This window comes from Uloborus diversus, chromosome 4 (assembly GCF_026930045.1).
Source record: "Uloborus diversus isolate 005 chromosome 4, Udiv.v.3.1, whole genome shotgun sequence".
Taxonomy (NCBI): Eukaryota; Metazoa; Arthropoda; class Arachnida; order Araneae; family Uloboridae; genus Uloborus; species Uloborus diversus.
Window position 1 is genome coordinate 82,308,366 of NC_072734.1, and position 19,220 is coordinate 82,327,585.

Below are 19,220 nucleotides of genomic sequence, written 5' to 3' on the forward strand. Positions count from 1 at the left end.
ATTAGCCTTGTAGCCCGCCTTTACACCCTTTCCAATACATTAATGTCTTTCTTAAGATAAGGAGACCAAAACTTAACAGCTTACTCCAAATGAGGTCTTACCAAACTTCTATATAAGGGCAGAAGAACTTCTTCAGATTTGTTTGAAATAGATCTGTGGCTAAAGGGGATCTGTGGTAGTAGTATCTGGGTCAAACAAGAACACAACAAGGTTGTCAAACACAACAAGAAAATACAAAAGAGGAGGGAAATTCAACTGGGAGTTTGCCTCTTGATGTCCAAATGATGCCTGGTCTCTTAGGTCGTTTTGTCCCACATGTTGTGCATCCTTATAATTTGCGGCCTAGAGTGAATGGAAGAGTTGTTCAGTAAAAATATACTTGTGTATATTTTTTTTGAGGGGGAGGGCATTTGTACTGCCCAAAAGCGTAATGGCAACAGTTGGAAATGACGCAATGGATATAAGGCAGTACGAAAGAGCTAAACCTTCCTTTTTTTACGCATATCATCTCGCCTTGCGTGCGTGGCTGAAACAGCCTCTCGAGTTTCGTTCAAATAGTGAATGTAAAGATGGCCCTTTGGAAGGTTAAGTGCAGATAAATGTTCCTCGCTAAGATGTGAAGTCTCGGCATCACATAAGTGAACCAAGAAACTATCAGAATCTTCTACCAGACTAAATTCATCGCTGTGTCGGAAGTAGAGGCCTCATGGACCAGACCTGGGAGCTAATGAACGCATCGGATGGTTGGAAATTATAAGTCTTGTGGCCCGTGAAAATAGTAGCAGGAATCGGAGTTCGGAGCTACCGGCAGCGGGCAAATCCTAAAATCATTCAGCCTACGCTAGATCTTTGAAGCAAGGTCGAATTGGTGCCTTTTGTACAGCGTGTGAGATTTTTAGTGTTTGATGCCTCGTCGTAGAATTCAACCCCTGTGAAGTAATGTTTTAATGTATTACATAAGAACTTTTAAATTTGTGCAAATTGTGGTATTATGTTGTCATAGGCTGATGTTATTTTAATGTGTGTGAAATGCAAATTTCATATTAGTTAATTTTAAGCAGAGAGTTTTTTGGGCTTGGTGCTTTTGTAAATATATATAGGCGGAAACTCTGGCCGTGTGATAACTAATGTATTTTAACTTTTATTAGGGGTTATTTTTAGAGTTAGTATTTGATCAAGGAGTAGTTTTAAATTCTTTTAAAAGCACTATTCTTGCAATTGTATTTGTGTTATAATGCTGCATCTTAACCATGCCACCTAGTAAGAATAAAGCTGTTTCTTTCTTTAAAGAATTGTAATTAATGTGATCTTGGGTATGTGTTTTGGTGTTTCGCGTACTGTACGTTTCGACAGTACAGGGAGGATGAAATAAAAAGGATTTCCTAGGTCTTCTAAGACTCATTGTCGGGTCCTGATCAAGACATTGCGAACGTGGAATTACCGTATCAGGGAAATTCGCTCACAAAAATTCTCGATAATTACTGTTGAGCGCTCATTAGAGATGCTCCTCACGTCCATTAGAAGCTGCGGGCCGAAATAAATGAAAATACAACAAATTAAATTACTCCTAGGGAAATTCGCTCACAAAAATTCTCGATAATTACTGTTGAGCGCTCATTAGAGATGCTCCCCACGTCCATTAGAAGCTGCGGGCCGAAATAAATGAAAATACAACAAATTAAATTGCTCCTACCATGGGTTACAAATACTTTTTTATACATTGCGTATGAATAGCAAAAAGAAAAAAAAAAAAGTTGCCAGCTGCTTCTTTGTCATATTCTTGCTCAGCACACTTAATTCAGTAGTCATTGACTTATTTCAACTCTGAAGAACTTTGAATATTTTTTGTTCAGTGTAATGATAATGATAATTCATGATTTATTTTCGTTATTTTTAGACTTATTTAATTGGAGCCACTGAGCCTTTAATACCTCACAGCTCTAACAGCCAGCACACAGAGTTAAGCTTCCTTATATAGCGTTGAATGAATTTCAAGCATTTTCTATTCAAGAATATTTAAATATACTAGACTCTGGAGGTTGACGGAGTTATTTATTAAGTTACTAGCAGTACCCGCACAGCGATGCCTGTACTAAAAACTTAAAGAAAATCCGTTGAATTAAAGAAAAACAAATTACATCAAAATTACATTTGCAGTAGCTTTCAAATGTAAAAACTCCATAATTCATCGCCAAATTCGCCAAGCGACTTTCTGATTAAAAAGAAAATTAATTAACATACGCACAATGAATTTAAAATAAAGTAATAACAGTAAAATATTCATAACCAACAAAGGCAACTTCCTCCAAAATGTTTAAAAAGAAAGTATTTGAAGAATTGTCTGGAAAATGGACCTAGTGTTATAGTTGAAAATTGTCTGGAAAGTGGACCTAGTGTTATAGCAATTTCTCGAAAGAGAAGCCTTGAAAATTGATTCAATTAGAATCGCTTATCTCTCCTGTTCTAATTAATTGAGAAAAATGGAACAAACATCATCTTGTTTGGGAAGGAAAACCCTTTCCGGCGATATATAATGTTTGGGGGTGGGGGGATTTTTTACCCCTCTAATTAGCCGAAATTTAGCTTAATTAATTAGAAAAAAACTGATACGAAAGTTAGAATTCGGGCTTCGAGGTGAAGACCCGCGGGGTACGTTCGAATTGTGTGCCAAGCTTCAGGGCTGTAGGTGCTATGGGGTTTTTTCGCCATCGGGTACAAACAAAGATATATATAGACAAAGGCTGGAGATACAATTCACATGTTAGGTTCGAAATGTCACCAAGCTTTGCGAAATTTGGCGATTTCTTGGTAAATTTGGCAATTAAAATAAGTCGCCAAAAATGATGCAAACCTGGCAATGTTTCTTAAATTGCTCGCCAATGACATTCACACAATGTTAAATGGTGCACGGCAGGCTAAGTCAACATACAGGTAAAGTTTCAAGAGACAAAAATTAATGGAATAAACACCAAATTTAGCCAGATTACAACCAGCCACCTTAGTACTTAGCTTAGCCAGAATTAATCTATACTAATATTATAAAGAGAAAGGGTGGATTTTTGTGTGTTTATATGTTCGAGGTAATCTCCGGAACTACTGTACCTATTTGAAAAATTCCTTCACTATATGAAAGGTGCTTTCTTACTGAGTGACATAAGCTATAATTCGAAAAAAATCCGATAAATAGTTCTTTTTAACACGTTTTTATTAGCTTCACCTGTATGTATGTATGTATGTATGTATGTATGTATCTTGTAATGGAATCTTGCAGCTCAAATTTCGTCCACTTCCTGCGATCGGATTCTTTTGAAATTTGGCACGCGACCTCAGACCCGATGACAATGCAATATTCTATAATCAAATTAATTAATTAACTCTTTTAATTGCTAGTTTCCTCCAATTTTAAGCAATATTTTGGCATAAATCCAACAATGTAAAAAAGGAAAAAATTTTAAAAATACATTAAAAAATGCTCGCAAAAATTATTTCAAAATATCCACAAAAACCTTTAATTTTTCTGCATCAGACAAAATTTGTTCCAATGTTCCAAGGTAATTAGAACATGAAATATAATTGTTTTTAACTAATTTCATGCCAAAATTTAGGTGAGCCTTCAATTGGAAATTCATTGCTGATCAGACCATTGTTGAACAAACTTTTATTCAAATGCATCTCAAATTTTCAAAGTAATATGTTCAGGTTGTCAACCATTTTATTTTCGCGTTTCCACGGTTACGCTTTTTGAATCCATTGTTTCTTTCCTTATTTTGAATTTAATTTCTTACACTTATTTTATTTCGTGTTTCCAAGGATACGCTTTTAAAATCCATCTTTCGCATTTTAATTTCTTAAAAGTATTTTACTGTCGTCATTGTTTAGAAGGGTAATTTTGCATGGTGTTTTTTTTTCTTTTATTTAAGCCTGATTGTTGAATATATGTCACTTGACACATTTTGTATTCTCAAGGTAGACTGGGCAAAGCCAGGAAACGTAATACTTAATATGTAAAGATTTGAAAGCTACTGTTAATGTGATTTTATACTTTTTCGTTTGTTTGGCGAAACATTTATTATTGCCAAAGAAAAAAAACATCCGCTTCACTCGCAAACAGGGCTGGGTTCCGGTAACGTGGTCGCTTGGCACGTTAGGCGCTGAGCAGTTCAGTCTAGAATTATTGTTTTAAAGCAACCGTAAATGTATTTCATTGTTCTGGCGATTTGTTTTGAAAGAAAAGAAACTTTATTTATTTATTTATTTACTTTTAATCCGAGTGAAATGTACGACGTTTTCTTTTTTCTGAAGATGATTCATGAATGTTCCACTGGATGTTTTTTTTTTCGTTAGACGGATGGATTATGATAGCGTGGTTGCTGGGCGAGTTTGGCGATAAACAATAGAGTTGCGGAACTATTTTTACATTTGAAAGATATTATTTGATGTCTTTTTTTTGTTAATTTGACGAAAAAATTTTTAATTGCAGTAAAAACCGCTTCACTCGCTCAATAGAGTTTTAAAACAACTGTAAATCTAATTTAATGATTTGGCGAAAAGTTTTAAATTCCAAAGAAACTTTAATAGTTTTTTTTTTTTTGAAAAGGTGTGTACGCATTTTGTCCAAAGAAAAATGATCATTTCACATCAGAGGGGGAGGGGGCGTCTTGTTTTTTTATTCAACGGATTTCCATTAAAAGGCAGGGGCATCGCTGTGCGGGTACTGCTAGTCATGTATAAACATAAAAATAATCACTATTTATAAATCTAGAAAATCGCCCGTAATGGTATGGAGGGTAAAAATTTTTTCTACATTTTAACGAAGCCATTGCCTGCTTGGTGATATTTTGATAGTTGAAATTGTAACCCTAACACCAGTCAATTAACCCTAAACTCCAGTAGATAGCGTTAATTGTTTTGGTTTTTTCGTTTTCCTAAAATGAAAGTCTTTCCAGCAAAACAGTTAAGTTACTGGAACGAGTTCAACCTTGTCACAATAAAGCCTTTCCCTGCATACTAAGCATTACCAAAACACATCATCATATATTGATCATGCCGTGGTGCGAGTTTCATTGTTGAAACACGCGGGTCATCGGCTATTATTTATATGAGGATTAGTAAAAATATTAATGACAATGGGGAAAAAAGTTATTAATTACGTAATTCAATGTAGTTTGAAGAATTTGAGTTAATATTACACTATCAACTTACACACTTATGTTGAATTTTGATACTTACCTCGTCTGACGAATGAAACGGCATTGGGATCCGAATCAAAGAAGTTGTCACCAGCTCCTAGGATTGTCTTCAGCCCCTGGGGTATATCCGGGTGGTTCTGCACGTAATCGCGAGGCAAGGTAGCCAGCTCTGCTACTTGCTTATTCAGAGTTTCCTTCATGAAATCAAAGCTGCTGTATTTTAACACTGCTTCAAGCATTTTTTCATCATTTTCTAGCATATCCTGGAAGTATAAATTTAGAGAGTTACGCTAAGCAATCGGCAATCAGTGAAAATGTTGATTTTGCCCTTTCGCTGAATTGATAAAAAATACGAGATGGGAACATTGACGCTATTCCTCGTAATCCCGTTATTTTTTCAAAATATATTGACACCATAAGGTGCTGTTGGTACTTCAAAGTACCAATAACTTTCCACGCAGTGAAAATTGTGCTAGAGAAATATTGATTAATGCCTAAATTAAGCATTTTAAAATTCATTGAAGATTTTTAATACTTTTCAAAAATATTGGAAAATAAAGGTTTAAGGGAATGGAATATTTTTTTGAAGAAAAAATAAATGATAAACGTCAAGATTACAACAGTAGAAAATTTAGTTGATCGAGTTTTCTCCTGGGAAGAGGGGTAGGGGAGTTATGGTCATAATAAGTCAGAATTTTTTTCTGAAGGTGGGGAATTTGGAATCGCGGCCGAAACAAATATAAAATGTTATTAAAAAAAATTTCTGGACAGAATGGGAAAATAAGCAAAATGAAAGACAATTTGGAACCAAAAACCGCTTTCATCTTTACTACATGCTTATTTCATCGAAGCAAACTTTGGATGTTTTTTAGAAACCAATATATGATTACTTCACTAAAATCTTGTAACCATTTCATAAGACCGAATGAAGATGATCAGTACGTTTGGAATGTTTCAGAATATGTTTTTCGTTTCATAAAATTGAACATAACGACGGCCCACATAGATCAGTTTCGCGGACCACGTGTGGCCCACGGGACATAGGTTGGGCACCACTGGTCATAACAATTCTTACATGTATGCATGTTATCTTACTGTGGTTGGCATTTAGTAGTATGATTCAAATTATGGTAATGGAGCAGTAAGTTACCACCTCTAAGCCAGATCCAAGGCAGAACTACAGTAAAACCTATATAGTTGACCACCCTTGTAAGTTGACCACCTCTCTAAGTTGACTGTTATTTTTAGGCGCAGAATTAGATCTATACCATGTAATTCAACCTCTATAAGTTGACCACCTGTTTAAGTTGACCACTAAAATAGTGCATCGCAAGTGTTCAACTTACCGCGCAGTCTGGTATATTGTATGTAGGGAAAGGGGGGGGGGAGTTTTTCTTTTACCCTTTCTCGCGCCGTGCTTCTGTTACAACAGTATAAAAATAACAAATAAGGTGCTTTATCTGAAGGAAAAAAAGAAGTTTGACTGAAAACTTCCATGTTTTATACAATCAACTCTCGATAACTCGAAGCGTTCAAGAATATTTCTACACCTCGAAGTTTTTATTGGTTCCTAAACTGTTAAAAAGGTTGTGGGAACTTCCCGTAGCTAAAAGTAGGGTTGCCGAGAACCAAGGCGGGCCTGCTGTTAATATAGCCACCGGCCTCCCTCTTCACATAAAACTTGTGAAACCGACTAGGCTGACATGGCCTCTAGTCGGTCTCTGACTCGAAGGTTTTAGCCGGTTCCTTGGGACTTCGAGTTATCGAGAGTTGACTGCATTTTAAACAAGATAACCTCACACTATTTCAATACTTTCACCCTTGTGTCTTAACATACCTTATATTTGCCTCCCATGAATGAAGCGATTCTCAATATATTGGCTCTGGTGTCTTTTTTGAGTTGCTCGTAAGTGATGAACAGTACATTCGGATCGTTCCTGTGTTCGTACCAGGACAGCAAACAGTCAAAATAATCTCCGAAATCCACTTTTCCCTGCATGAAGAGTTCGAAATAATCGTCGAAGCTTCCGTTCTTAAACTTGTATCCTACCATGTTCCTTGTGTGATGGTAAAAAGACACGCAGCAGTCCTGTTTAAAAAAAAAAAAAAAAAACAATAAATATAAAGTAACGTAAAAAAGCGCTATTCTGTAAAATAAAGACGCATTGATTGTGTTGACTGGAATAAGAATAATACAAGTCAGAAAAAAAAATCTGCTGCTTTCAAAAACTAGTTTAAGAAAATTTCGAAGTGTCGTAAGTTATTTTGCAGCAACGTTCCGGGATTTCACGGGTTTTTACGAGTGTCCTGCGAAAAACAAGAGTGTTTGTGAAAGTTTCCTGAACTGCTGCAAGTTTCATAAATGCGAGTTTCTCACTGTTCTGAAAAATATTATATATCTACCAGTGTAAAGATAAACCAGCGTCTTTATTGAGTGCTTGGCTTTCAACTCAGTTTCGGTCCGTCCAGACTGGCAGAGCTCCAAATCACGGCGAAATTCTGTTTCTGGATACTGCAGTTTTGCAAGATAATTAAGATGTTCGGTACTTCTTTTCAATTTTGTCTTAGCTTTGGCCATGTTTAAAGTAAAGTTTTAGGAGTTTTCCTAGTAAATAAGGAGTAGGGTTTACAATCCCGCGCGGAATTCAGTCGCGCGGGATTTCGGGATCGTAAAGTACCAATCCTGCGGGATTAACTTGATTAATTAAATTTTAATGTCTAATAGAAAAAGTTGTGCTGTTTAGAAAAGACTGCTTTTGTTACTCGAACTACTTTTGTTACTGCTAGTTTTCTCGAATCCCGTACATCAATTGTTTCGTGCTACAAATTCAATTCCTAGTTAGCAATTATCATTTAGTACGCATATGTGTGCCCTAAAATGTTCAATGTATCTTAACAATGCTCGCATGGAATGGGAAAGGAATTTTTGCTCAAAAAATGATGCGATTGATGAAAACACGTGCTGTTGCTCCACAGCAGTTGGTTTTACTGAAATCAAATTATTATGAATAAAAATATTCCCATTAACTTCATCACCTTTTCAAATAGACTTTGCTTTTCTTAAGCTGGGTTTTTGATCAAGAAAGGCAAATTTTGAGAAAAAACGATGTCAATTGGATATGTGTTTGCTCTATCCAATTTAACTTGCATTTAGGATACCCTTGTTCCTGCATTAACGTTGGTCGTAATATCAATGCATTTGTTTATTACAAGAAAGGGTAAATGCTGGTTAGTTATACCAGGTCACAGTCTCAGTAAAAGGTTTTGGATAACTTCGTTGATTTCACCTCTCACTTTAAAGAGACATTCAAAAACTTGAGCTTCTTGAGCAGTTTAACTTACTACACATTCATACGAGTCATCCTGTGTTTCATACAAGTTTTCGTCACCTCATTTAGAGTCATGACAAATACATAAACAATGTCGGGCTTTTCATTGCTTTCTTCTTTGAAGAAAGATATTGTGAACTTTTATTAAGTTTAAGGTTTTGAATGCAGGACCTAACTACAGTACAGACCTACTAGGCCTGTGGCCTTATCTTCCTCAGGGTGCCTAAGAGTTATGTATAGCATTAGAGCTATACAAAAAATACACGCATTTTCAAAATAATAATAAAATATGACTTTTTAATTGAAAAAAAAACATTCTTGAAGGATACTTTTTATTCATTCTGCCAGTAGCAAATTTAATGTCGTTAAGTGGAGCACGAAAAAGGATTCATTAATGCACATGATTTACATAGTTCTGTAATAAACAAAGCGACCCCAAAGACAACAATGCGTTTAGGCGGTCCCCAAACCAGTAAAACAACCGTTGCATTCCGCTAAAGAGTTTTCAGGGGGTCTTCAAACTATTGTGGGCCTAGGGCCTCTCTTTTAGTTAGCCGGCCCCTGTTTGAATGCCTTCCTTAAATTTACAGATGTGCTCCATTATTGCTTTCTGGCAACTCTAGAGGGTGTTGCAATCGGAATTACAATTTATCTATTTTTACTTCCTTTTACAAAAAAGGAAGTATTGTATTCGCGAAAAAAATTTCACTCAAAAATCGACCTTAATTTCAATTTTGCTCACCCCCGAATGAATGTTGAGTTTTTTTTTTTCGACTCGACCACACGCGGCCTAAGAACGTATAGACACGCGAAATATCCATTTTGATGATTCCTGTCCTGAGTTAGTTACAACGAGTTTTCTCGTGACGTCTGTATGTACGTATGTATGTATGTGCGTATGATTGTCGCATAACTCAAGAACGGTATGTCCTAGAAAGTTGAAATTCGGTACGTAGACTCCTGTGCACCTCCCCTTGTGGTTGCATTCGAGTGTTTCTAAACGGGTCTTTTGCACCTTTTTGGGGAAAAACATTGTTAACTTCGATGTAAACTCAAGTGGTGTAACAATTTGGCGGATACTTGGCGATATATCGCCAATCTTTTGGTTGTCAAGTTTTGCCGCCAACTTGGCGACAAATTTGGCGATTTAAAAAAGAAAAATCCTGTTTCAATTTGGCCATTGTTGGTGATATTTAGAGAATAAACTATTGAATCACATTAAAATTACCAATAATGGTAAAATGACATTAAATTGGAGTAAAAGGAAGTCATGTGAGGCACACATCAGCTCGTTTAAAGCGTAATTTTTTGGATTATAAATTTAAGTAATGGTTTTGAAAATGTTTATAAATTTTACATCTTTCTTAATTGCTAAACTTATGAAAACTGAGACCTCCGAGAATACCAATTTAATCTCAAAAAATACACTCGCTTTTTATTGTGCTCTTAAATGGTAAATCCACCGTTCATAATATATCACGCGAAGATATCCGAGGTGGTTCGAATTTCAGATGATGCTCATGAAAATTGTCGTTTTATGAGCTGCAAAAATTCGAAAAACTTTGCATCGAAAAAAATTGAGGGATTGAAAATCCCGCGGAATTTGGCTCTTGATCCCGCTGGATTAATCCCGCTAAATATCATGCAGGATCCCGCGGAATTCGGGATCGGGACTGAAAACCCTCATAAGAAAGTATCACACTATTACTATAAACATATTTCAGTTTACTTAGAAAATCTTTGATTTATTCCGAAAACGTGACTGGCTTTTATTGGGAAGGTTTCTGAATTCTTCAGACAGACTCTAGGTAAATTTCAGGAAACATACTGACTTTCAGCGGGAAACTTTCTTGTTTTTTTCCAGGTATGTTAGAAGCAGAAATTAAGCGCATTAGCTGCATATTATTTTAAAGGACCGTTTCTGTTTGATTCTTTTTCTTTTTGCAGTACACAGTATACAGAACTAGAGTGACTAAGGACTACCTTTGGATTTCGGGCTACGAAGATGTACTTGGCTTGGTCAGACCAAGGAGTGTACTGAAATGGCAAATGCAACTTGATGGCTCCTGGCCTCTGCATGGTTTCAGCCGCCTCTGCTCCTGCCATTTCTAGAAAAGGAGTATTGCTCAGGAATTCCAGAGCACTTTCGAACGGTTTACCTTCCCTGAAGATGCAGGCGACGATATTCTGCACCCATGTGGTGCCACATTTGGGGTAAGTCACTATGAATAAGTCGTCAGGGCGAGGCCTGTAGTTGAGGGCAGATTCGAACGCGTCGATGGAGAACATTTTCGCAATTGGGAATCCGCAGCGAGTGTCCTGGTATTCGGGCAGAATCTTCTTCTCCCGTTTCTCTTTGGAAGCTACTAGAGCCCTGAAAGAGACGAGGAAAAAAGTGAGCTTGTGGATGTGAAGAAATACAAGCAGATACATTTATAGCATTGGAGCTTCAAAGGTGTGTAACCCCCCCCCCCGAGACCTTAGTTTTTACATGCGACGTGTTATCTTTTCTTCTCCCTCTCGTTCTTCTTTGTCCATTGATGTCAACGATTTGTAGCAATTTTATTTTGATTGATCTTAATTTTTTTCCTGATTTTTATGCAGTCTCAATTTCCTTCAAAAGGACTTAAAATGCAGAATTTTATATGTATTTTCAAACTTTTCCCGAGGGAAAAACCCCGGACCACCTGAAATTGGAGATATTCTATACTTTATCAAAAAAGAAAAAAAAAAGGTCATTGTGTCTTGTGTGTGTCACATTTTTTGTGTCAAAAGGTCCTCTTGATCGGTAGAACAACGAAGGGTGGGAGTAAAAATACCCCCCAGAGACCTTAGTTTTTACATGATTGTTAATTCTAATATAGTAAGTTATACATATGTTGCAACTTTTTTGAACAAAATACTCCCTCGCAGAAGATAATTCTGGTTGCGCTATTGATGCTAACTCATTTAGTATTGAGCCATTCCATTTCAGATCAGGCAGGGCCTGTCACATGACTATCACCGATTTTTTTGAAAAAATTACAGTAGTTACAACTAAGGGATATATGAAATATCTCAAAAGGATTTTGTAGTAAAAAAAATTCTTCTGTTACAGCCTACTAAAATTCTGCACATAATCCGCCATTTTGGAAAAAAAACCAGAAAGACACTCCATTTGAAATGGACACTATTTCAAAAGTATACCTATTTGAATATTTTGTTTTTCTAAAAATAAATAAGGACCGATGTATCCTCTAGACGTAGTTTTTGAAAATTTAGTTTAGGTTTTTTGATAAAGAAAAAAAATTTTTGTGGCGAAAAAACTGCGGCTCTGAAACATGGACTTTGAACAGTCAAGAAACTAGTAGAATTCAAGCAGCAGAGATGAAGTATTTGCGACCACTGAAGAACTGCACTATCCTAGACAAAATAAGGAACGAATCCATTCGATGAGAATTACAGATATTCAGCCTAAATGAAAAAACCACGGGATATCGCAACGATTGGAAAAACCATGTTCGACGTATGGCACGAGGGAGACTTCCAAGAGCTGCCTTTTATTACAGACCAAGGGGCAAACGAGACCGTGGTAGGGCCCAGGAAGCGGTGGGGCAACCAAGAAGCCGGAACAGGTTATATGCCTAATCCTTGAAGAAGAAGGAGAAAAAAACTGCATTTTTACCGATTTTGTGATTTTTTTTCTCCATGAAAAAAAAAGTTTTTTTTTTAATAAACGGAGATGGCAGTGTAAAGCCCTTTTTTGATAGTTTCATAATATATTTTTTTTTTATAATCCCTAAATGCATTAAGCCTTGGAATTTTTTTTTTTTTTTTTGAAAATGTGAAAATTTTCAAAAATTATCGATTTTTGAAATGATATTACTCAAAAAACTCATTTTTTAAAAATCTCAAAATTGGCTCATTTGAACCCCATCTAATGCTTAACAAGTGGATGTACACATTGCATCCTGTATTTTTTCCCATTAAAAAGCCTACCTGTTTTATGAGAGAAGTAATCAATTGAACATAGTTGTAAGTTAAGGTAACCAAACAGATCACCAAAGGTAGCTATTATAGTCAGGGATCTAACTTCTAATAAAAGAAGTGCCGGAGCCCTATGGTCTTCAGAACTTATTTTAATCCTTAAGTGGCCTGAATTCGGTCAAAAATACAAAAATTTGAGTGAAACGAATAAGGAGGTATCGGAGTTCATCTCCCATAACAATTTGGCGTTGATCAGCAGAAAAATATATTTATATAACGAAGTCAGATGGTCACCCAAGACTCTTCTATAATTACACACCGAGTCATACAAAAAGACGAATCATCCGAGTCATCAAAAGCGGTTTGTTACAGGTATGTAATATGTAATTAAAAGTCAGTAAGATTTTAGTTGTTGCTGATAAAGTGCACCATTATTGTAGCTATTAGGCATTAATATTATCAAAATTTCAGTGACTGAAATGATTAGATATTTTTATTTTACATGCATGCCATGTCACTTTCAAAAAACCATAAAACATTTTATGGGAAAAAATACAGGATTCGGTCTATATCCACTTGTTAAGCATTAGATGGGGTTCAAATGAGCCAATTTTTAGATTTACAAAAAATGGGGGTTTTGAGTAATCTCACTTCAAAAATCGCTAATTTTTAAAAATTTTGAAAATTTCAAATTTTATTTCCAAGTTTGTATGCATCTAAGGATTATAATAAAATATGTTTTGAGACTATTATATAAGGGCTTTAGACTTCCATCTCCGTTTAGTAAAAATACCTTTTTTTTCATGGTGAAAAAAATAATAAAATCGGTAAAAATGCAGTTTTTTCGCCACAAAAATATTTTTTTTTCTTTATCAAAAAATCTAACTAAATTTTCAAAAACAATGTCTAGAGGATATATGGGTCCTTATTTATTTTTAGAAAAAGGAATTATTCAAATAGGTTAAATACTTTTGAAATAGTGTCCATTTCAAATGGAGTGTCTTGCTGGTTTTTTCCAAAATGGCGGATTTTGTGCAGAATTTGAGTAGGCTGTAACTGAAGTTTTTTTTTTAATTGCAAAATCCTATTGGGATATTTCATACGTCCCTTAGTTGCAACTACTGTAGTTTTTTCAAAAAAATCGGGGATGGTCATATGACACTTTTTATATCTGCCTGCCTGATTTGAAATGGAATGACTCTACTTCAAAAATGAAATATGCGTTGGAAGGTTTTAACGATAGGGTTTATCGAAGTTTAACAGACTGACACATTCACAAAACTTATAAAAAAATTACAACATTAATTTCAGCAAAAAATTCATTGCATTTCAAATGAAAGGGCTACAAGAAAAAAAAAAGGGGGGGGGGATATAGTAGATCCAAATTTTAAATCTGATACTCAGTTAATTTTCAAGCAATTTGAAGGTTTTTCCATTTAGTGAATCAAAATATTTGACTGCTGAAAATTTTTATCGTATTTTTGTTTTCACTATGAAGCATTTTCCGTTATCAAAATTAATTAATTAAAAGTATTTTTGGTTTAATCAATTCGTTTGCAGAAACAATCAATGTTTTCAAGTTTTACTTCTGAAATATTTGTTTGAATGTTTTCGTTTAGGGTTCTTTTATAAACTTTTATGCTTGTCCAGCAATCTAGCTTTTACTGAAAAAGATGTATTTTGAGACCATTTTTTTGTTTTCATAGAAAGTTTCTCATTCGTCGAAGCTTACAGTTGAATGTTTGGGCATCCAATTATACAAATACAAATACAAATACAAATGTGACGACCAGCAACAGGCTCTGGGCCCAGCTAGGCTGGTCCTGGTCAATTAATTAGTCCCCAATGAAGATCAATGGCCCTCTTAATGCTATCCACTCCCTTGCTCATTACCGCCTCTTCCGGTAAGCTATTCCAAGTGCCCACGACCCTGCTAAAGTAGTAGTTTTTCCTGATTTCCAAGTTAGCCTGAGATTTAAATAGCTTAAAACAATGACCCCTTGTCCTGCTTTCCCCGCAAAAATTTAATCCATTTACATCTTTCATTTTGATAAATTTAAATAACTGAATCATGTCCCCTCTGACTCTCCTTTGCTCTAGGCTATACATGTTAAGCCTATTAAGTCTGGTATCATAATCTAAATCTGAGAGTCCCCTTACTAATTTAGTTACCCTTCTTTGAACCCTTTCCAATACAAAAATATCTTTCTTCAGATAAGGCGACCAGAATTGCACAGCATACTCCAAATGAGGTCTTACTAAACTCCTATATAAAGGCAGAAGAACTTTCTTAGATTTGTTTGAAATAGATCTATTGATGAACCCAAGCATTTTGTTGGCTTTGTTACTAGCAATACTGCACTGTTGACTAAACTTGAAGTCCTGATTTATAAAGACACCCAGATCCATAACATTTTCTGCCTGATTTATGACTGAACCCTGTAAACGATATCTCATACGCTTATTTCCATGACCTAAGTGTAGCACTTGACATTTCCCTTCATTAACTGCCATACCCCATTTATCTGCCCACTTAGTAATATGATCTAAATCCTCTTGCAGCTGTTTTACTTGTTCTTCATTTTCGACAATCCCCATAACTTTTACATCGTCAGCAAAACAATTCATGCTTCCAGAAATATTTTCATTGATGTCATTCATAAATATAATAAACAAAAGAGGCCCTAAAACTGATCCCTGAGGAACCCCACTTAAAACATCACTCCAATTAGAGTGATTTCCTCTCACAACTACTCTTTGCTTCCTACCAGTAAGCCAATTTCTTACCCAAAGTAAAGTTTTTCCTCCTATTCCAATGTCAGCTAACTTGCTGAGAAGAGCAACATGCGGTACCTTGTCAAAAGCTTTTTGAAAATCAATATAAACAACATCCACACATTTTTTGTTATCTAAAGCTGAGGTAACCTTGTCGTAGAAATGCAATAGATTAGTAGTACAGGATTTACCTTTCCTGAAACCATACTGCAAACTAGTCAACAGACTATTAGTCTCTAAGAACATCATGATCTTAGTTTTGATCAAAGTTTCGAAAATCTTACAAATCACCGAAGTCAAACTTACAGGTCTATAATTCCCAGCAATACCTTTAGACCCCTTCTTGAAGAGTGGCGTTATGTTAGCCAGCTTCCAGTCCTCTGGCACCGTCCCCGAGTTATAAGAAGCATTGAAAATAATCAAAATAACATCCACTAATTCCTCTGCACATTCTACTAAAATTTTTGGATAAATATTATCTGGTCCCGGAGCTTTAGTTATATTATGTAATCCATTGCGGATTTATATATCAAATTGAATAACACCATAGTTATCGATATTGTGCAAAGAGGTAAAAAAAAAATATATAAGCACCGATTATACGTTTTTGAAGGGACTATATGAAAAAAGCGTACAAACGAAAAAACGTATAATAGGTATAGGTTAATGTTCATTAGACTTTGCAGGGACTAATTTTAAAAACGTATAAAAGATAAACGTATAAACGGTGCTTCACTAACTTGAAATACGTAACGTTTTAGTTTTACTGAAGGAAAAATCAGCGAGCCGGAAGCATTTTTATTAGTGTTGGTTTCCGGATATTACGATCTTTAAATATATTTTCTCGGACTTATCATTTTCCGATGAAAGTTTTTTTTTCTCTCTCTCTCAGGATTTTTCTCTGTTCAAGGTGAAGCAGATGTTGTCACTGGACTAGGCTTACCAGATTTCTGAAATGTTCAACCGAGACATCAGAAGAGGGACCCCCCCCCCCTTTCCAGTGTCGCAGGTATTCAGAAGGGTGCATTTTTTTTTAGCGGTTTTTAGATTATTATTTCAGTGGGAAGTGAAACAAGCATAATAAATTTAAACATTTCATTTCTTACTTAAGTAAATAGAAACTGTTTGAATGAGAAATAAAATTTGAAATGTATTTTCAAGTAATTTCTTTTGGCCAGAACATTTTTCGCTTTTAATCTTGTTGTAAAAATCTTCACAAGCTAATCCAATATTAATTTTTATGTTAATGTTACAAATGACAAATTAAATATCCTAAATACTCCTTCAGTTTCTTATTTTTAGACTCTTTCGGTCATATTTTATCGAATTTATCATTTTCCGGGACATGAAGTGAACAGGCCGGGATACCGGAGTTTTGTCTGAAATCCGGGACTGTCCTGGTCAAATCGGGACGTCTGGCAAGCCTTCGCTGGACTCTGTTTCCCTAAATCCTTTCGTGCACTACGAAGACTATTGGAGAGAGAGAGAGATCTACGTGGTATTGGGGGAGGGGAGGGGGTAGGTTGCTCTGAGGGGATTGATACCTTAGCTAAATTGTACGGGTGCAGGTCACAGCTTTGCAGTTTTTTTTTTTTTTTTTTTAAACAAAACGTGAAGGTTTTCTCGCTTTTTAATTCACCGTTTTCTAGAGAAAGGAATATTGAAATTCAGGAAAAGATCAGATCTTTCTATAATAACTCTTGGACCCAATAATTTAAAAAATAGGCAACTCTTGAAATGATAAAAAAATGCCTAATTGTAATATTTTTTTATAAGAGATTAAAATAATAGTTTTTTTTAAACAGACTAATTTTCTGCCCTCAGAATGTGTCATTATAATCTAGAAGAAAAAAGAAAGAAAAATATTCCAATAAACACCTTTAGGTTTTTAAGAAAACGGTGACACATTAAAACATGAAAAATACTGAAAACTAAGCATACTGGAATAAATAAAAAATATTACTCTTCCCTAATAAATGCCAATATAAATAAGAGACCAGGGGTGCCCCATGGAAGGTCACTGTGACCTCATAAGAAAATTTTTATTCGGAAATTTTGCTGACAATCATCCCGTGAAATTCGGAATTTCATTCGGTACATTGTGAGTTTACCCCTCTCAAAGTTCCGGGCACCCCTGTAAGAGACGAACAGATAATATGGCAATAATTACAAGAGTATCATCCAGGGTTGGCAAAAACCCGGGTTTTTTCAAAAAAGCCCATGGACCCAGGGTTTTTTGGGTTTTTTTAAATAAAACCCAAAAAAAACCCAACTAAAGCTGGGTTTTTTAAAAGAAATGTGGGTTTTTTGTCTTTTTTTAGAGAAAATGTAGGGTACTTGTAGCATATTGTAGCGTAAGTATATGGGCAAAGAACAAAAATGTCTTGGGGTAAAAAAAGCTGGAAAATTCAGAGTTTTATGAAGAAAAGTAAAAAGGACTACAAAGCCCAAATATAGTGAAGTTTCAGATTTTTTAGTTTCCATGATTACCAACAGTTAAGGCAAAGTTACTTTTCGAGTGATAAATCTATTGTTCGTTTGTTCGCTTTTAATTACTACATTTTTTTTTTTTTTTTGCAATTTACTTTAATGTATTTCATTTTATAATGCAAAACTACTGTAGAACCTCAAGTAGTTTAAATCCCTTTTTACTGAATTCCAGCTTAATCAAGACATTTCTTTGAATTTTATGTTGCCCGTTTTTCTATTTCTATGTACAGAGTAAGAAATATTAAACTTTTTCGTAAGATAATGAAAATACTGTATATTCTATTCTGTTTTCTGTCTGACCGTTTGTAAAACCTGTTAATTTCTAAAAAATATACCTTGTTTATTCAAGATTTGTGACGTGTTGGTTTGCAGAAAATAATTCACATGAAAGCTTTTTAGCTTTTAGCTCGAGTAGGTACAATCTACAAATATTGAGAAAATCAGACGTGACAGGACTTAGTCAAGATAATTTGATTATTTTTGACCAGTTAAAGAAAAAAGTTAAATATATTTATTTAAAATCTTTGAAGTATTTTTTTAATGCCGTTAAGAGTCAAGAAATGCTATTAAAGTTCAAAATTCATTTTTATGTCCTTTGTCTGCGGTGAAGAACAAATAAAAAAGGAGTTTAAATTGTGAAAGTATTTAAATTAATTAATTAAAAAAAAAAATTCTCAGAAAATTTTAAAAAACCCAAAAGTGGGCAAAATAATGGTTTTTTTTAAATGGGTTTTTTCAAAAAAAAAAAAAAAACCCATTGGGTCCAACCCAATTGGGTCCAATCCGGCCAACCCTGGTATCATCCCGATTTCTATTAACTGTCAAGGGACTGGGAAAAGTTATCGGAAAAGATTTAGTTAAATCAAGGATATCATTAAATCTAGGAGCACAGACATTTTCAATGCAGTCAAAACTGTATTTAGATTCGTATCAAAGTCTTGATTTTTTGCATAAGAGCTCTTAGAAACTCAGATCCTGCATTTCTTTTCATTCACGGTTATCTTTTGAAGATTAGATGGAATTCCAGACTAGATAGGACTTCTGTACTTAATTTTCTTCTTTAGAAATTGAGTAATTAAGCTATCTATGTCTCCTCATTAAATGAAAGAACATAGATAGTTTTTTAAATGAGGAAACATGTACCTTATCTTACCAAGTTGAAATAACTATTTAAAAGAGTATTTTCAACCAATTCCCGATGATAAATTTGTAATTAATTAAACCTACTTACATTGCTCGATTTTGGCAGCACTTGCAACCACACACTTCGAAAGACCGAGCGTGTTTCTCAGCAACAATTGATGTTGCGTACATACTAAAGCACAAAAAAGAGCCGACACGAACATATACTTCAAGAATATTATACTTTTCGATAAGAAAGAACTATCTTTTAGTGACACATCAATTCCTATAATAACAGCTGTGATAAGAAATGAGATAAAGGAGTTCAACAGAAAGGAAATTTAAATCA

At 34.9% G+C, this 19,220-nt stretch overlaps 1 protein-coding gene across 2 annotated transcripts in view; it reads right to left on the reverse strand.

The window, feature by feature from the left end:
* The window catches only part of LOC129219731 (sulfotransferase 1C2-like), a 57,806-nt gene extending 38,732 nt beyond the window's left edge, over positions 1-19,074 (reverse strand). For both annotated transcript variants that reach the window (XM_054854019.1, XM_054854018.1), the window contains exons 1-4: positions 18,981-19,074; positions 10,502-10,892; positions 7,027-7,278; positions 5,230-5,452 (exon numbers count right to left, since the gene is read on the reverse strand). In XM_054854019.1, coding sequence (XP_054709994.1) covers positions 5,230-5,452; positions 7,027-7,278; positions 10,502-10,892; positions 18,981-19,063 — 949 coding nt within the window. In that variant the 5' untranslated portion in view covers positions 19,064-19,074. The remainder of the gene's footprint in view (positions 1-5,229; positions 5,453-7,026; positions 7,279-10,501; positions 10,893-18,980) is intronic.
* Between the last annotated feature and the right edge of the window lie 146 nt (positions 19,075-19,220).